General features: G+C 59.3%; 1 protein-coding gene across 1 annotated transcript in view; it reads right to left on the reverse strand.

Moving 5' to 3' along the window:
* COL2A1 (collagen type II alpha 1 chain) overlaps positions 1-16,141 on the reverse strand; it is an 89,454-nt gene that overhangs the window by 10,814 nt on the left and 62,499 nt on the right. The window contains exons 11-42 of the mRNA XM_017829199.1: positions 15,405-15,458; positions 14,270-14,377; positions 13,575-13,628; positions 12,823-12,876; positions 12,668-12,712; positions 12,364-12,417; positions 11,766-11,810; positions 11,402-11,455; positions 11,271-11,315; positions 10,941-10,994; positions 10,579-10,623; positions 9,991-10,044; positions 9,296-9,340; positions 8,688-8,741; positions 8,177-8,284; positions 6,909-6,962; positions 6,590-6,643; positions 6,348-6,392; positions 5,747-5,800; positions 5,480-5,524; positions 4,821-4,874; positions 3,915-3,968; positions 3,633-3,686; positions 3,427-3,480; positions 3,076-3,129; positions 2,842-2,886; positions 2,524-2,568; positions 1,309-1,416; positions 981-1,034; positions 726-779; positions 485-538; positions 75-182 (exon numbers count right to left, since the gene is read on the reverse strand). Coding sequence (XP_017684688.1) covers positions 75-182; positions 485-538; positions 726-779; positions 981-1,034; positions 1,309-1,416; positions 2,524-2,568; positions 2,842-2,886; positions 3,076-3,129; positions 3,427-3,480; positions 3,633-3,686; positions 3,915-3,968; positions 4,821-4,874; positions 5,480-5,524; positions 5,747-5,800; positions 6,348-6,392; positions 6,590-6,643; positions 6,909-6,962; positions 8,177-8,284; positions 8,688-8,741; positions 9,296-9,340; positions 9,991-10,044; positions 10,579-10,623; positions 10,941-10,994; positions 11,271-11,315; positions 11,402-11,455; positions 11,766-11,810; positions 12,364-12,417; positions 12,668-12,712; positions 12,823-12,876; positions 13,575-13,628; positions 14,270-14,377; positions 15,405-15,458 — 1,863 coding nt within the window. The remainder of the gene's footprint in view (positions 1-74; positions 183-484; positions 539-725; positions 780-980; positions 1,035-1,308; positions 1,417-2,523; positions 2,569-2,841; positions 2,887-3,075; positions 3,130-3,426; positions 3,481-3,632; positions 3,687-3,914; positions 3,969-4,820; positions 4,875-5,479; positions 5,525-5,746; positions 5,801-6,347; positions 6,393-6,589; positions 6,644-6,908; positions 6,963-8,176; positions 8,285-8,687; positions 8,742-9,295; positions 9,341-9,990; positions 10,045-10,578; positions 10,624-10,940; positions 10,995-11,270; positions 11,316-11,401; positions 11,456-11,765; positions 11,811-12,363; positions 12,418-12,667; positions 12,713-12,822; positions 12,877-13,574; positions 13,629-14,269; positions 14,378-15,404; positions 15,459-16,141) is intronic.

Consider the following 16,141-nt stretch of genomic DNA (forward strand, 5'->3'; position numbering starts at 1 on the left):
TGTGGTTATGTGATGCCCTGGCAGGGGATCCCAGCAGGGATCAGTGACCCCTGTGGGGACGGTCCCACACTTACCTCCTTCCCCTGCTTCCCAGGCCGCCCTGGAGGCCCCTCTGGTCCATCATCCCCTGGCTCCCCAGGGCTCCCTCTGACACCTGGAGCTCCTCGGATTCCTGTCTCTCCCTGCACAGGATGGAGACAATCAGGATTATTCTTGTCTGCCTTTTCCAGCCAAGCCTGTTCCTGCTCTCCATCATTTTGTACCACACTGGGCAAAACCCAGTTTTCCTTGTTCCAGGTACCAAGCTTTGGAGGGGACCCCCCTCCCAGCCATTCCCAGAAACATCGATCTCCAGGCATGAGGAATCTGGGGGGGGGGATTTCAAACAGCCCCCCATGGATTCAGGTGCATCAGCAGGGCCAGAGGAGCCCAGCACCACCCCAGCACCACCCCAGCACCACCCCCAGCACCCTTGGGTACCCACCTGCTCGCCCTTGGGCCCAGGCTGACCCTCCATTCCTGGTGGTCCCGGTGGTCCCTGGGGGGAAAAGACACAGCCCAGCCCTGGCACAGCTCATTTACCCCTCACCAACACAGACCCAGCTTTAACCTTCGGGCTTAGCTGAGGATCAGCAGCCTCCTCCCATCACTTCCCACCCTTGGAGTGGGAAGGCAGGGGCTGAGCAGCCCAGTGAGGGGAGGACACGGTTCTCCAGCTGATGTACCTGCTCACCATCCAGCCCACGGACACCAGCTTCCCCAGGGTCTCCCACATCGCCCTGGAGAGGACACAGACACCAGGAGAGCCGTGGAGGTCTCCACAAGGCTCTTCTCCCACCTTGCACCAGGGATGTAAAGCCCCATCCCACTGGGCAAAGCCAGGGGCCAAACTGGGAGGGGTGCCCTGGGGAGGTCAGCAGAACAAGCCCAAGGCTCTCCAGGGGCCAGCAAGGGGAACCAACCCCCTCCTCTGTCCTCACCTTCTCTCCTCTCATCCCTGAAGGCCCTTCATGTCCATTTGGACCTTCCCGGCCCTGCAAACGAACAACCCACATCAGCAGCAATTTGCCCCAGCTCAGGAGGCCTTTCCAGCTCCCAAGCTGGTTCTGGGATGCCCTGGCACACAGCACGTGCCCACGGGAAGAGAAGCCACACACCAGCTCCTCAAGCCCCTTTCACCACCTTCCCTTTTCCTTCCCTTCCTGCTTTGGGGAGCTCCCCAAAAGTGCTGCACCAGCACAGTCCCTGCACCCCGTTGTGAGCCAGGGTATGGGTTGGGTGTGGATGGGGAGCCCTGGTTGCACTCACCGGGTACCCAGGCGGGCCAGCAGCACCAGCTGCTCCAGGAGCCCCGGGTTCTCCAGCCAAGCCAGGCTTCCCGGGAATGCCATCCAGCCCCCGCACACCAGGAACACCCTGTAAGGCCAAAAGGCCACTCAGGCAGCCTGAAAAGCAGCTCTGGCTGCAGCTCCAGGGAGGACAAAGCCGGCAGGAGCCCCGTGGTTGATGCAGTTGGGCCACCACGGGGTCTGCAAGGTACCACCTGCTCCAGGGGGGTCCTGGTGCCTCTCACCTTCATGGTCTGGGGTCCAACCAGGCCAAGGGCCGGGTCCTGCACTGTGGCCACAACAACCCCCTGCAGCACCACGGGCTGGGACAGAGTGGGGGGACAGGGCCAGGCAGGAAGGGACCTCGGGGCTCTGACTGACAGCAGCTGAACATGAGCCAGGGGGGCCCAGGTGGCCAAGAGGGCCAATGGATCCTGGCCTGGCTCAGGATCAGGGTGGCAGCAGGAGCAGGGAGGGGATTCTGCCCCTGTGAGGCCACCCCTGGAGTGCTGTGCCCAGTTGTGGCCCCTCAGCTCAGGAAGGACATGGAGGGGCTGGAGCAGGTCCAGAGAAGGGCAACGAGGCTGGGGAAGGGTCTGGAGCACAAGTGCTGTGAGGAGAGGCTGAGGGAGCTGGGGGGGCTCAGCCTGGACAGGAGGAGGCTCAGGGGAGACCTTCTCACTCTCTGCAACTCCCTGCCAGGAGGGGGGAGCCAGGGGGGGTCGGGCTCTGCTGCCAGGAACCAGCAGCAGGACAAGAGGGCACAGCCTTGAGCTGCCCCAGGGCAGGTTTAGGTTGGCCATTGGGCAGAAGTTGTTTGCAGAGAGAGGGATCAGCCCTTGGAATGGGCTGCCCAGGGAGGGGGTGGAGTCCCCGTCCCTGGAGGGGTTTGAGCAGAGCCTGGATGTGGCATCAGTGCCATGGTCTGGGTGACAAGGTGGGGTTGGGTCACAGGTTGGACTCCATGATCTTGGAGGTCTTTTCCAACCTGGTTGATTCTGTGGTTCTGTGATTACTGTAGTTGTAGGAGGGCACTGCTGTCTCTGTGCCCAACTTGTCACCAGCCAGCCACCCATGCTGGGTTTGGGTTGTTCTCTGCCCCACAACCAGCCCAGAGATGAAAATGTTCCCACAGTGGGCACCCATCTTTCATCCCGTTGGACACCACCCCCTACCAGGACAGCTCTCCACTTACAGGCAGCCCTGGGAGCCCTCGAGGACCTGGGTCACCAGTTCTGCCCTGAAACAAGAAGGATGCTCAGCAAGGGGGACTCAGATGTGACTCACATGGGACTCCCACGTGCTGGGACCACCCCAACGGTGTCCATGCAGCACCAGGACAGGACCCAGCCAGCAAGGAATGGCAGCAGGTCCTGCCTGCTCCCAGAGAGGGGGCTGGGGTGGATCCATGCTGCTGACACTCCCTCCAGGCAGCACATGGGATGTGCTGCAGGGTCACAGGGACCACACAGAGGACGTGGAGCAGCCCCACGGGGAGCATGGGGAGCCCTACCTGGGAGCCAGGAGCACCACGTGGACCAGGGGGACCTGGCAGGGCCTGGGGGACAAGAACATCATCAAAGAACATCTGAGCCCCTCTCCCCAGTTCAGCCCCCTGGTGCTGTGAGACTGGCAGAAATTTCCCACAGCAAAGATTTCCCATTTTCCCCATTCCCAGCCTGGCACAGGTGACTTGCTGGGTGCTTCTCCAGGGGGCTGGAGCTGCCCAGAAGAGCAGCAAACTCACCTTGGCACCAGCTTTTCCTGGAAATCCTGGGGCACCTTGGGCTCCCCTTTCTCCCTGTTAGGAGGCAAGAAAGATTTCCTTTCCTCTGTGTGTTTTAATGCAATAACCTCTTAAAAAATCACAACAAAACAAAACAAAAAAACCAGCTCTTAGAACAATTCACAGCAGTTTGGGCAGATGGAGAACCCACCCAATGTGGGAGCCACCTCCAGCTGTTCTCCTGCCACAGATGGAGACTGGGGACACCAGCCAGGCCCAGCCATTGGGTTCAACAGCCCAAAAATGCTTCCAAAGCCGGGATTCCCACCCCACTGCATCCCCCCAGTGCTGTGCTGGGTGTCCCAGCCCTACCTTGTCTCCCCTGCGCCCTGGTCTTCCACGGTCACCAGCAGGTCCTGGATAGCCCTGGGGAGAGCAGGGTGTTAGGAGGCATCCAGGGCCACCAGGCACCTCCATTGGTTTAGGAGAAGGTGGCTGGATGGTGAATGTCCAGCTGGAGGCTGCTCCAGCCTCCCCCCAGTGCAGCCACCCCCTCCCCAGGCAGGTCTATCCCTTACGTAGGTGCCCACAGGTCCTTGTGGCCCCTCCAAGCCAGGCTTCCCAGGCAGCCCCTGCCAGGCAAAACGAGGGAATTAGTGAACCCCCACTGCCAGGATGCAGTCAGGCATCCTCCCCTCCCTGGTGAGCCCATGGGACCTGGGCAGCCCTTGGTGTGAGCCCGTGGGTTCACCCCGGGTGTCCCCCTGGCAGCCAAGAGCCTCTCAGGGCTGTTCACCCCCATGGCTGCTCCAACCAGCCCCCAGCACACTCAGGGTCCCCCCCAGAGCCCCAGATCTCACCTTTGGGCCCAGGGAACCCGGGTCTCCATCAGGTCCAGGCTTTCCTGGAGAGCCCTTTGGAATTATTCAGGGAGGAGATGTCAGTCAAAACGCTGAGAGGAGACAAACCCCCCCAGTGCTGCCCCTGTGCTCATGGTCAGGCATCACCTGGTGCCAACAGGGACACTGGGGACAAACTCAGCCCCTGTGGCCCACCCTGGTGGCTCCTGCACAGCAGCCCCCCCCTGGCTGGCAGGGTTGTCACCAGGGAAGGTGACAATACTCCTCTCAAGGTCACTCCCAAGCCCAGCTGAGCACAAGCTCTCAGGGAGAAGCTCTTCCAGCTGCAGGAGCTGCTCTGGGTCTCCGTCCCAGATCATTAAATCATCATCACAGAATATCCTGAGTTGGAAGGGATCCACAAGCACCATCCAAGTCCGACTCCTGGCCCTGCACAGACACCCCAACAATCCCACCCTGTCCCTCAGAGCGTTGTCCAAACCCTCCTGGAGCTCTGGCAGCCTTGGTGCTGTGCCCACTGCCCCAGGGAGCCTGGCCAGTGCCAACCAGCCTCTCCCTGAACCTGCACCACCCAATTCCACTGGGATCTCCTCCCAGGACCCAGGACCAGCTGCTGTTCAGCCACCCAGGGCTGGAGGGTTTCCACGAGCTGCCATCCCCCATGGACACCCTGCCAGGCTTGGGGGAGCTGCACAACCCCTGGAGGAGATTAATTCCTGGGGGGAAATGATTCTCCCTTTCCCTGGCCCCAGCTTTTCTGCAACTGAGGCTTTTTAATGTCTTCAAACAGGAAGGTAAGATCAGGTCCTACAGATGCCCTGAGCTGCTGCTGATTCTCAAGGGGAGTCCCATATCTCCAGCAGAAAACCCAGAATTCATGCAAGAGGAACATTTTTTTTCCCTTACTATCGATCCAGGAGGTCCAAGGTGCCCACGGCCTCCTGGCAAACCAGCAAATCCCTGGAGGAAAGGGCAGCAGGTGAGCAATGGAGGGAAGGCAGGAGCAGGAGGATGGAGAGACTCTGCTCTGGGTCTGAGCCCAACCCAAAGCACAGAAGAGCTTGGCCTGGTGAAGGCAGCACTGGGGCTTTCCCCTAAAATCCAGCTCCTGGATTCCCCCTGGAAGCCCCCCAACTGGGTTTGGACACACACAACACCCCCACATGCACCCAGACATGCTGTGTGTTGCTCAGGGGGCCTCTCTGACCCAGGGCAGGCCAGTTTTCATCTTCTGCTTTGAGGCCAGTGCCAGATGTTTAATTTTTTTAATTATTTTTGAATTTCAGAGCAAAGATAAACAGGTGAAATCCCGCAGGAGGGAAAATTTGCCACCAGCCCAGGTCTTGCTGCTGGATCTGCTCAGGGCAGCAGTGCCAGGGATGGGAAATCACAGTGCCCTGTTCCCAATCCTTCCCCCTTCAGCAGGATTCTCCAAGGAGCACCCCCTGGCTGGTATCACTCCAGCCAGCACCTGTCCCCCATTCCATGGACGTGCTTTGGAGGGACATTCCCAAGGGGAGAGAGCTGAGCAGGAGGGAGGAAGGACAGAAAGCAGCTCTACTCACCAGTGACCCCCTCCTGCCCAGGCTGCCCACGATTCCAGGGTGACCCTGCAGGACAGGGCAGGTGAGGATGAGGATGGGGAGGCAGGAACAGCCTCTCCCAGTCCCACACCATGGCAAGGTCCAACACGGGGCCGAGGCCACGACCCATGTGGCCATGGGGATTGGGGGGTTGGGAAGTTCACCTTTGTTGGGCTCAGCTCCCCCTCTGGATCCAAGCCACCACCCCAACCCTCTCCCAGAGCCAAGTACAGAGTGTAGGATGGGAACCTGTGTACCAGGCTTTCCTTCTGCTCCTTCTGCTCCCGGGACACCCCGCGAGCCCTGCAAGGAGAGTCTCGTCTCAGGGGAGCAGAGCCCGGTGCCAGGGTGAGCCCACCAAGGGCTCCTCCAGCCCCAGAGCCTCCCTCCAGAGTGAAGAGGTGGAAAACCAGCAGTGCCACAGTCTGGTGTGTGTACTGAGCTCATCCCAAGCAGCTCCTGCAGCTCCTCCCTGCTCCATCCCCACCTTTGGAAATAACGGCAGTGTGGGAGGAAACCCGTTCCCACCGGGAACACCTCGGCTGTGTTATTTTCCCCCTCCTGCCCCAGCTATTTTTTCCTGGCTCCTTCCCCAAACACGACTCTGACTAACACAGCTTTCTCAAAAAGTTGCTATTTCCTGGAATTTTCTGTGCTCAGCGTTGAGGGAGGTGGCGCTGGGGGGCAGGTGGTTTGTTAAAACACTTTGTGCAACGTGCAAGAGCCTGAGCTGCTCATCCCCAACTTATCCTGTGCAAATTCCCAAGCAGAGCCCGACCCTCCAATCTGGTCACATCCCAGGAAGCTGCTCTCCCTGCCAGCACAGGAATGTGGGAGATCTCCTACTCACAGGCAGTCCAGGGACTCCGACCAGCCCACGCTGACCCACACGGCCCTGGAAGACATCAGGCATGACAAAAACATCCTTCTGGCAGAAGTAAAGCTGCTTTTTCGGAGGCAAATCTGGTGCCTGATGGTGGCTCAGCCCCAGCACATCTCAAGACAAGCAAAGGGTCTCCAGGGTTGTTTCAATCTCCCACAGCCAAAGGTGCTCCAAGACCCAGCCCCAAGTACCAACACCCCGTTAGTTACCCGGGCTCCCCGCGGTCCTGGGCTTCCCTTGGGGCCATCAGGTCCTTGGCTTCCCTAAAATCCACACAAATGGAAGCACAGGCATTTTAGGCACCTCTGCAGGTCTCCCCCCCCAGCCCCTCCACCCTGAGGGGGCTCATCCAGCCTCTGCCTCGGTGGCAGGTCAGTGGGATGGGGGTCAGGAGGCTGGGGACCCTCCCAGGGGGGCACTGGGACAGTGCTCCAGGTGCTGGATCCCTTGCAGGGCAGCCACATCCCTGTTCTCCGGGCAAGGCTGGGGGCAGCCTGTGGGAAAGCAGGAGCAAACCCTGGGGCTCACCTTGGGTCCCTCGCTGCTGTTCAGCCCTGCTGGGCCTATCTGGCCTTCCTGCCCCTGCCAGGAGAGACAGGAGAGGAGTCAGCCAGGGCAAAGACAGCCTCTGGTCCTGCTGGCTCCCCCAGCCACCATCCTGCTGCTGGGGCAGGGGGAAAACACAGGCAGTGGGCTCAGAGGTGGCATCAAGGAGTGGCAATGGGAGCTGGGGCACCAGGCAAGCTCCGGGGTGGGAATGGGGACCTCCCCCGTTCTCCAGGTTATAACACTGGGCAGAAAGAAAAAGTCCAGTAGTTTGACAACACAGTGGAATAATTTTTTGTCCTGCTGATCCAGTTTAAGGGGATTCAAGGGACTGATTGCCAAGTTCCTGCTCCATCCAAACCCAGCTCCAGACCAACACCATGTGCTGGCAGCGCTGTCTGGGTGGGTGGACAAGGCAGGGGATGAGTCCTGCTGAGTCTGCAGCTCTTGGAGAGGTGGGAGGATTCACTTCTCATCCTGGAGAGCAAATGTGAGAGCAGATCCAGGCAGGCATCATCCCAAAATCCCCCCCTCCCCGAGGGGGAGGGCATCACCTACAGGGGGATACTGCAGACTGGAAAGGTGGGTGGGAATATATAATCCCCCTTCTCCTCCTCCTGAGAATCTGGAAACCACTAGAGACAACCTGCCAGCCTGGCCTCACTTCCCAGGTAGGAATATTGATCTGGAGATGGGTTCATCCACCCTGACAGCTCCCTCAGAGCAGACTGCAGGAAAAAGCATTCCAAAGGCCTTTTGGAGCTGCCAGCACAGGCTCCAGGAGGCAGAGCCTGGCAGGAGTCAAAGAGGAGCATCAAGTGAGCAACCTGTGAGCCTTCTGCTCCCAAAATAGCTGGGAAGGTGCTGACCTGGAGCGGGGACTCGGAGGGATCCCTGCAGAGCTGCTCGGGCAGAGGCAGCTCCAGAGGGCTGGGAATCCCCTGCCTAAAGCTGCCCCACCAGTGAATTTTGGGATGGGGGCCCAGCCAGAGGGGTCTGGAGCAGCCCTGTTTGGGTGCTGGGGGCACCTGCAGCCCCAAGGGCTCTGGGCAAAGCTGCCCGTGGGGTGCCCGAGCAGCGCCAGGGGGGTGATGCCATTGGAGGGGTCCCTCTGGAGGGACCCTGTAAACCCCCTGTGCCAGCAGCACTGCCACACGTGGCACTGCCTCAGGGCTGCCCCCTGCCCCCTGTGTGGCACTGGGCACACACATCTCCCACCCCACAACACCCCAGACAGCCCTGGCACTCACGTCTGGGCCCCGCGGCCCCGCCGCCCCTCGGGGGCCGGGGAAGCCCTGCAAGCCCCCCTGGCCCCGGGTCCCCGGGGGGCCTTTTGCTCCTTGTGCTCCACGTGGACCCTCGGAAGAACAAAACACAGTGTCACAGCAGCAGGGACAGCCAGTGGCCCAGGGCTCCCAGCAGGAATTCCCCTGGAGAGCCCATCCCCTGGCTCTCCACACCCCCAGCCTTGGGCACGGGGCTGCTCCGGGTGAACACCCCACGACCCTCCCTCCACGAGCGTTCCCAGGGCACCAACAGTGGGGAAATGCAACGTTTTTAAACAGCCCAAGTGAGGCAGAGCAGGGCAGGATGGAGCAGAGGCAGCAGCGTGGTGGGATCAAGCACAGGATGAGCTGCCCAGCTCTGATGGCCCCTGTTGGGTCCCCTGGGTCCTCACACATCCCACCAGCTGGGATACAGCACATCTGAAGAACCAAAGAGGAAGCAACTGGAGGTACCAGAAGCTTGGGAATGTGGTACCTTGTCTCCTTTGGCCCCCAGGTCTCCCTTGGCTCCACTTGGACCTCGGCAGCCCTGCAAGAGCAGCAGCAGTGGAGGGTGCACTGAGAAAACCCTGCTGTGCCCCTCCTTGCAGCCAAAGCAAGCTGTGATCTGATTTTGGCAGCAAACAAAGGGAGTTTTGCCCCTTTTTCAACCAGGATTTTCCTCCTGATGGGCCTTTCAGAGCTGGGAGCAGGTACCTGCTCCTTGTGGCAGGGATGCTCCAGGGCCTTTGGGTTTGATCCCCATTGAAGCAGCCCTTAGTGCACCCAGCAGTCCCCTGGCAGGCAGGACACCTGTAGCAGCTGGTGGTGCCATCCCTGATGCCAGCACAGTGCCTTGTCCTCATTGCTGTGCTCCTTATCCAGGCTAAAGCATTCCCTCTTCCCTTGTGCCTCCCCAGGGCAGGTGACATCTCAGGTGGTGCCTGAAAGCTCCTCTTGTCACAGCAAGATAAACCCGAGGGCAGCTCTGCCTTCCCAAACAACTGCAGCTGCCACCTGTTAGAGCCCCAAGCTGGTGTTCTGGCTGCTCTGAGCCAGCTCTCCTGCCTCCCAAGCAGGGATTTCATGGATGCCATCACTCACCCGCTCTCCTTGGGCGCCTCTTGGACCCGGCAGGCCAATAAACCCCTTCAGAGCAAGACACAAAATGTAAGTGAGAAAAAAACCCCAAAACACAAAGGGAGGTATCACTTGACTCATGGAGGAGACCTTTCCACAGCACAGGGATGATGATAAATGGGAGGCACCAGTTTAGCTGCTGATGCCGTGGTGGGATTTGCTCCCCACAGGTTCCAGAGGGTGCACAAACTCTCCTAGTAGGAGGATGAAGCCCTTGTTGGCCTCTAAAACACACCACCCACATGCCACATCCTTTTCACAAGCCCCAGTTTCCAGCTCTGTGAGTTGGGATCTCGGGACATGAGGAACAGGGACACTGTGGGCCAGGCAGGGGGAGGTCAGGCCACCCCAAAATCCTCATCCTTTGGAAAGGGCAGCTCAGCACCCAAACCCTTGGAAAAGGAGTGCACAAAGAAAGGGCTGGGCAGGGCTGAGCTGTCTCTGCTGATAAATCCATAGGGGAAAAAAATTAAAAATTGAGGTCCCTGCGAGCAGCAGAGGCAGAGGAATGTTGGCAGTGGTAGAGGGATGTGCCTGTCACCTCCACCAGCCCTGGTGCCACAAACACTGGGGGAAGCTGGGGGAAACAGGGCATTCCTTGCAGGGCTTTGGGGGGCTGTGAGGGGGAGGATGAGAGCACCCCACATCCATGGACTTACCCCAGGGCCCTCCAAGCCTGGCTGTCCCCTCCCCCCAGGGGCACCATCTGCTCCCTGCAAGAAGAATCCTGGAATCACAGAATATCCTGAGCTGGAGGGACCCCCAAGGACTACCCAGTCCAACCCTTGGCCCTGCACAGACACCCCAACAATCCCACCCTGGCCCTCAGAGCATTGTCCAAACCCTCCTGGAGCTCTGGCAGCCTTGGTGCTGTGCCCACTGCCCTGGGGAGCCTGGTCAGTGCCCAACCACCCTCTGGGGAAGAACCTTTTGCTGAGATTCAACCTGAGCCTGCCCTGACACAGCTCCAGCCATTCCCTGGGTGCTGTCCCTGCTCACCAGAGAGAAGGCGGCTGACATCACCCTGTGCCTCTGGGCAGGGAGAATCCAGTCCCACCACATCCCTGCCCATGGTGAGCAGGAACCTCCAGATGGCACTTGCAAGCTCTGCTGGAAGTGTTGCCCCTCTCCCCTCCAAAAGCAGGGGCAGGGACCCCCCCCTCCATCCCCCAGGTCCCTCTGGGGAAAGCCCTCAAACCTGGGCTTCCCCCTCCCCAAGGTCAAAGGGGGCAGCAAGAAGCTCTTACAGTGTCTCCTTTGGGACCACTGGATCCCTCCATCCCAGCTGGACCCTGGGGAAGAGCAAAGGCAGCGGGATGTTTGGGAGAAGAGGGATGCTGCTCCCTGCCCTGCTCTGGGGACGAGACCCCAGCCCACAGGACCCCTGCCCAGCTCCCCCCAGGAGACCCTTCAGCCCCTCTGCCCACACATCCTGCCCGTGGCACACAGCCCTTCCCACCCTCCCACCCCCGGGGGGCCGTGAGGACCCCCAGGATCAAGGGTTTCACCTCCATTTGCAAAGGACACGGGGGACAAACCCCAGCAGCTCCTTCATCCCTCAGCAGGATCACGGGGAGGGGGATCCCCCACGCCAGGATCACCCACTCACCTGGGAGCCCCTGGGGCCGGGGGGGCCACGTCTGCCCTGCAGTCCCTGCGGTCCCTGAAAGGCAGTGAAGGATGTGGTAGAACCACAGCCCTGCAGGCACCAGGGTGGGAAACCTCTCCCGGGAATTCCCAGCTGCTGAGGAGCTCCAGTGCCAGCCAGCACAGCCGTGGCAAGGGGGACAGAAAGGATTCCCACCTCTGCCCCAGCCTCTCTGTGGGGTTTTGGGGGGTTTGGGGTCACAGCCCAGCTGGAGGAGACCACCCTCAGAGCACCCTCCCATCCCGGGACACCCCGTCCCCACGAGGTGCCCTCACCCCTGGGTGCACCCACCTTGGGGCCCCGCGGGCCGGGCGGGCCAGGAGGGCCCATGTCCCCCTGTGGAGAGAGCAGGGAAGGGATGGGGTGAGCACAGGGAGCGGGAAATCCCAAATGGCAAAGGGTGGGAACTGGGGCAGACCCACCTGAGAGCCATTGATGCCTCTGCAGCCCACGGATCCCGGCTGGCCCTGCTCCCCCTGCGAGGACAGACCCTGCTCAGCCCTCTCACCACACAGGAGGGGATGGCACGGGGACCCCCGGGCATCTCCCCTGGCAGCAGGGGCAGCCCTGGGCTCATGGGGATACTGGGGGCCTTTACTGGGGTCCTTTTCTAATTCCTCCCCACGCTACCAGGGGGATTTTAATGAAGTTCATCGTTTTTAGATTAAAACTCAGCACAAGGGATGAACTAGGCAGGACACCGTGGTCCCACCTGCCCGTGGAGGTCTTGCCCAGTTCCACCACCTGTGCTTTGGCCACGGTTTGTACCCAAAATCTGTGACTTACCACAGGGCCAACAGGGCCTGGGGGACCCACTGAGCCACCTTCTCCCTGGAACAGCAGAGAGGAGATGCCATTTTTTCTCTGACTCTCTCCTTCATCCCAAATTCCCCCTTTCCTTCACACCAAGTATCAGCTACCTGATGCCCCCACAACCAGGCCCACTCCCTTCCTGTTGGAAGGTGCTTCCATTCACCACCAAACCACTTCAATTTGCCTTTGAAATCCTCTGCAAGCCCAGTCCTGGCCGGGATGCTCCCAAAGACACGGCTGGGAGCAGCATGGAAAACCCAGGCACTGCCAGCCTGGGATTCACCTCAGCTGAAGGTGGCCACCTCCAATAAACCACTAAAATAAACCTACAATAAACCACTAAAAGAAACCTACAATAAACCACTGGAAGAAACTCTGCAAAGGCTCATTTCACTTCACCCCCAGCCAGGGGAGAACAGGAGAACAGGCTGGGATTCAAACATCCAGGTGGGAGAGGTCAGTCGGGAGGGGAGGCAAATCCCCAGGTCCTCCCTCCTCAGAGCCATCTTTCCAGTGGGATCACCAGGCTCCTGCACCTCTTTGGGGACAGAGAGGAAGTAAAACCACTCACCTCTGGCCCTGCAGGGCCCTGGAAGCCCATCACACCCTTCAGACCCGACAGCCCCTGGGAGAGAAGCCAGGAGGGGGTGTCAGGGAAGTGCCCACCCTGAGGTGGCAGCTGCCTCTGTCCCATCCCTTGCAGGAGGGTCAGGAAAACACAGGGAACAGGAAGACTTTGCTTAAAGCCATGAGCTGGAGTCAGAGATGGAGCTTGGGGACATCACAGAGAGGCAAAGGGGGCAAAGCAGGAAAGGGGATGGAGGGCAGGAGGAATCCTGGCACAGCAGGGAGCGAGACACCCTCTGTTCACTCACCTGGAGCCCAGCAGGACCTGGCAGGCCATTTTCTCCCTTCACCCCCTGGAAAAGGCAAGAGCAGCCTGAGCAATGGAGGAGAGCATGACCTGGGGTTGCAGGGAAGGAGGAACCCCCTCCCTGCCCAACCCCAGAGCACAGACAGACCCCCTCACCTTCACTCCCTTCTCTCCTTTCTCCCCAGCAGGCCCAGGGTCACCCAAGAAACCCTGAAAAGGGAAGAACAAGGATGTGTGAGCTCCAGCTGGACCATCAGGAGCTTAAGGACACAGTTGGTGGGGCTCAGGGGGATGGGGACCCCCCACATGCTACAAAAAGAGTCCCCACAGGAGCAAACCCTGGGTGCTGGTCCCTCATCCTGTGTCCCAAGCTACATCCCCCACAGCAGTGACACAGAGGTGTCCCAGCACCCACAGGGCTCTCCACGGCCAGGAGGGTACAAAGGATGGGCCAGAAAAGATATAGGATAACATGATAATATATCAAATTATAGAGATATGATATCATACATAAGATATCACATATGATAAAACACGTGGGGTTGCTGTTTCAAAAAGAAGAAATCAGGTTTCCAAAGCCCTGGCACGATCAGACCTCAGAGGAGCCCAAAAATCTCCCTGGGGCAGCTCTAAAAATTTTAGCTTTAAAAAAACCAAGTGGGAGAGAAAAGGGATTAAAATAAATAAATAAATAAAGGGTGACAAACCATTAGCATTCCCCTTTCTATGGACATTTTACATCCTGGCTGACAAATCCCCTGGAGAGGAGCTGCAGCAACGTGCACTGGCAGCTCCTGCTGCTGGTGTGGTACCAGTGAAACCAGTGATGAAAGCTCTGAGTGCTTGGTACGTGCTGGGGCTGGGGCTGGCACTGCACCGTGCCCACAGCACCACAAGAGCCCACTTACCTCCTCTCCCTTCTCTCCAGCCACCCCACGGTCACCCTGGAAGCCCTGCAGCCCCTGGGGAGAGGGAGGAAGGAGCAGAGCAGGCACTGAGGGGCTGCCCAGCACCTCCCACCCGTGTCCAACCCCCTCCTCAGTGCCCCAAACCCTCAGCACGGTCCTCCAAACCCCCCCTGAGGAAGCTCCCAAGCCCTGGTGTGCTGTATTCCCCAGGAATTGGTGCCCAGGGTCTGGAAAAGGGCAGGGACCATCCCAGCCCCAAGGAACCAGCTCCCTGAGCTGAATGTCATCCAGGCAGCCCACAATTGCTCTCATTTCTATCTCCACCTCCAAGTTTTGAGCCCTCAAGGGCTCAGACCCACTTGGGACAGTGGAAGGTGTCCCTGCCCATGGCAGGGGGGTGGAGGGAGGTGATTTTTAAGGTCCTTTCCAACCCAAACCATTCCATGATTCCAAGTTCCAGCCCTCGTGCCTGCACCCAGCCCAATCCAGGAGCTGCAGCACTCCAGTTATCCCAGCACCTGAATGCACATCTGGGATGTTCCACAGCCCTTTATCCTGGGAAACATGAGCCTCAACCCTGATCCAGGACTGCCTGGATTGTGGGCTTAGGAGGAATATTCTGAAGGAGGTAAGAGAACACAAGGAGCAGCATCAGGAGTTTCTGGGCTCTCTGGCCCTGCCCTGCCCATCCTCACCTGCTCCCCTGGCAGCCCCCACGGCCCAGGTTTGCCATCCAGGCCAGGGGTGCCATCTGAGCCAGGGTAACCCACCCGTCCTGGCAAGCCCTGGAGCCCGGGTTCACCCTGGGGAGAAAAAAAGCCATGCACAGAAAGTTAAAATATCCACATTATTGTGATACCAACGAACGAAACCCTGAGCTCTGCCTGCCTCTGGATTTTGCAGCAATTCCTGACCAGGACATGGGCAGGGCTGGCAGGGAAAAGCTTCAGTAATCCAGTTGCTGCAAGTGTCTGGCACATGGATCTGCCCAGGTTCTCCACCAAAACAGTGGGATAGTCCCAACCAGTGACTTACAACATGGAAGTAAGAGAAGGTCAAGTGAAAACCTTCTGCATCAGCTTCTTGGCTCCAAGCCATGGCCATTCCTGATGCTTTCCCATGTGCAGGATCCTCTGGACTGGGCATCACCAGCTAAAGCTTAGGGGCAGCTTTTACTTTAGCCCTTAGATCCCTGAAAATCCTGAATTCAGGCAAGTTAAAGAGCAGTCTGGACCAAAGAGAGGACATTTCCCTTCAACTTGCTGTGATTGTTTGGTTTTCTCAAAAATTCTGGGACATTTTGTCAAGTCCAAAAACTGGGCTTGGTTTTAGTTTAAAAAGCCAATTTGAAGGAAGGGTAGAAAGATGCAGCTGCCTCAGCTCCTGCTCAGGTGAAGAATCTGGTTGCAAAAATATCCATGCTGTTTTGGGGAGATTTGCTTTTCCACCTCCCGCCCTGAAGGGCCCCATCACGCCCTGTGCTCACTCCTGGCCAAGCACACAGGGGGCACCCAGCCCCAAATCCAGCACTGTCACCCCATCCCACTTCTAATCCAAACTTTAAGGAGTATTTATTGCTCTTTGAAGTTTTGCAAGAAGCCCAAGCACCTCTGGCTCTGCTGGGCTCCAGCAGATGGGCCAAATGTAAACCAGAGGGGGGGCAAACCCAACCCAACCATTCCCAAACCGGCCCCAAACCCGTCATGTTCTCCCTCACCCAGGGCTGATCCACGAGGGGCAGGGTCCCTGAAGATCCCAGGACATTCCCAAGCACACACTCAACCCCTCCAAACTGGGCTCTCCCCCCAGGAAGCCCCCCCAGCCCCTCACCGTGTACCCCCGCTGGCCTTTCTCCCCCGGCTCTCCTGGGGCTCCACAGGGGCCCTGTGGACAAACAGGGATGGAATCAAGCACCGTGTCCCTCTATTCCCACCCTTCCTGCCCCGTGCCAAGGGCTGCCCGAGCCCCTCAGAGGGGGGGCAAAGCCCAGAGTTGGCCTTGGGAAGGGCAGAGAGGGAGGACTCACATCCCCCTGCACCCCCCGCCCTGCCCACATTCGCTGGGGCTGTGCCCAGGGCAGGTCTGGGGTTGGCACCAGATCCTGTCCCTGGCTCCTGATGCCTCCTTGGTGCCCGATGGGGGATGAGCACTGAGGGTTTTGCCCTCATTTCCTTTGCCCCATGGCACTGCCCTGCTCACATGGGGCTGGGATGTTGGGATGTTGGGCATGGATGGGCCTGCAGACCCCCCAGCACAGGGCTGGCCCCACACCAACCCTGCCCCAGCCCTCCTCTGGCCCTCCTCTGCCTCTGGGAGGGATCCACATGGTCCCTACCCAAAACCAGGGGCAGGAACATGATGCCCTGGGGCAAGGAAGCCAGCACTGCTCAGCTGGCACAGACAGAGGGGCTGGGGCTGCCAGCGAAACCCAGGGAGCTGGATATCAAACATCCCAGGGAGCTGGATATCAAACACCCCAGGGAGCTGGATATCAAACACCCCAGGGAGCTGGATATCAAACACCCCAGGGAGCTGGATATCAAACACCCCAGGGAGCTGGATTCCAA

The sequence above is a fragment of the Lepidothrix coronata genome, unplaced genomic scaffold (assembly GCF_001604755.1).
Source record: "Lepidothrix coronata isolate B3197 unplaced genomic scaffold, Lepidothrix_coronata-1.0 Scaffold160, whole genome shotgun sequence".
Classification (NCBI taxonomy): Eukaryota; Metazoa; Chordata; class Aves; order Passeriformes; family Pipridae; genus Lepidothrix; species Lepidothrix coronata.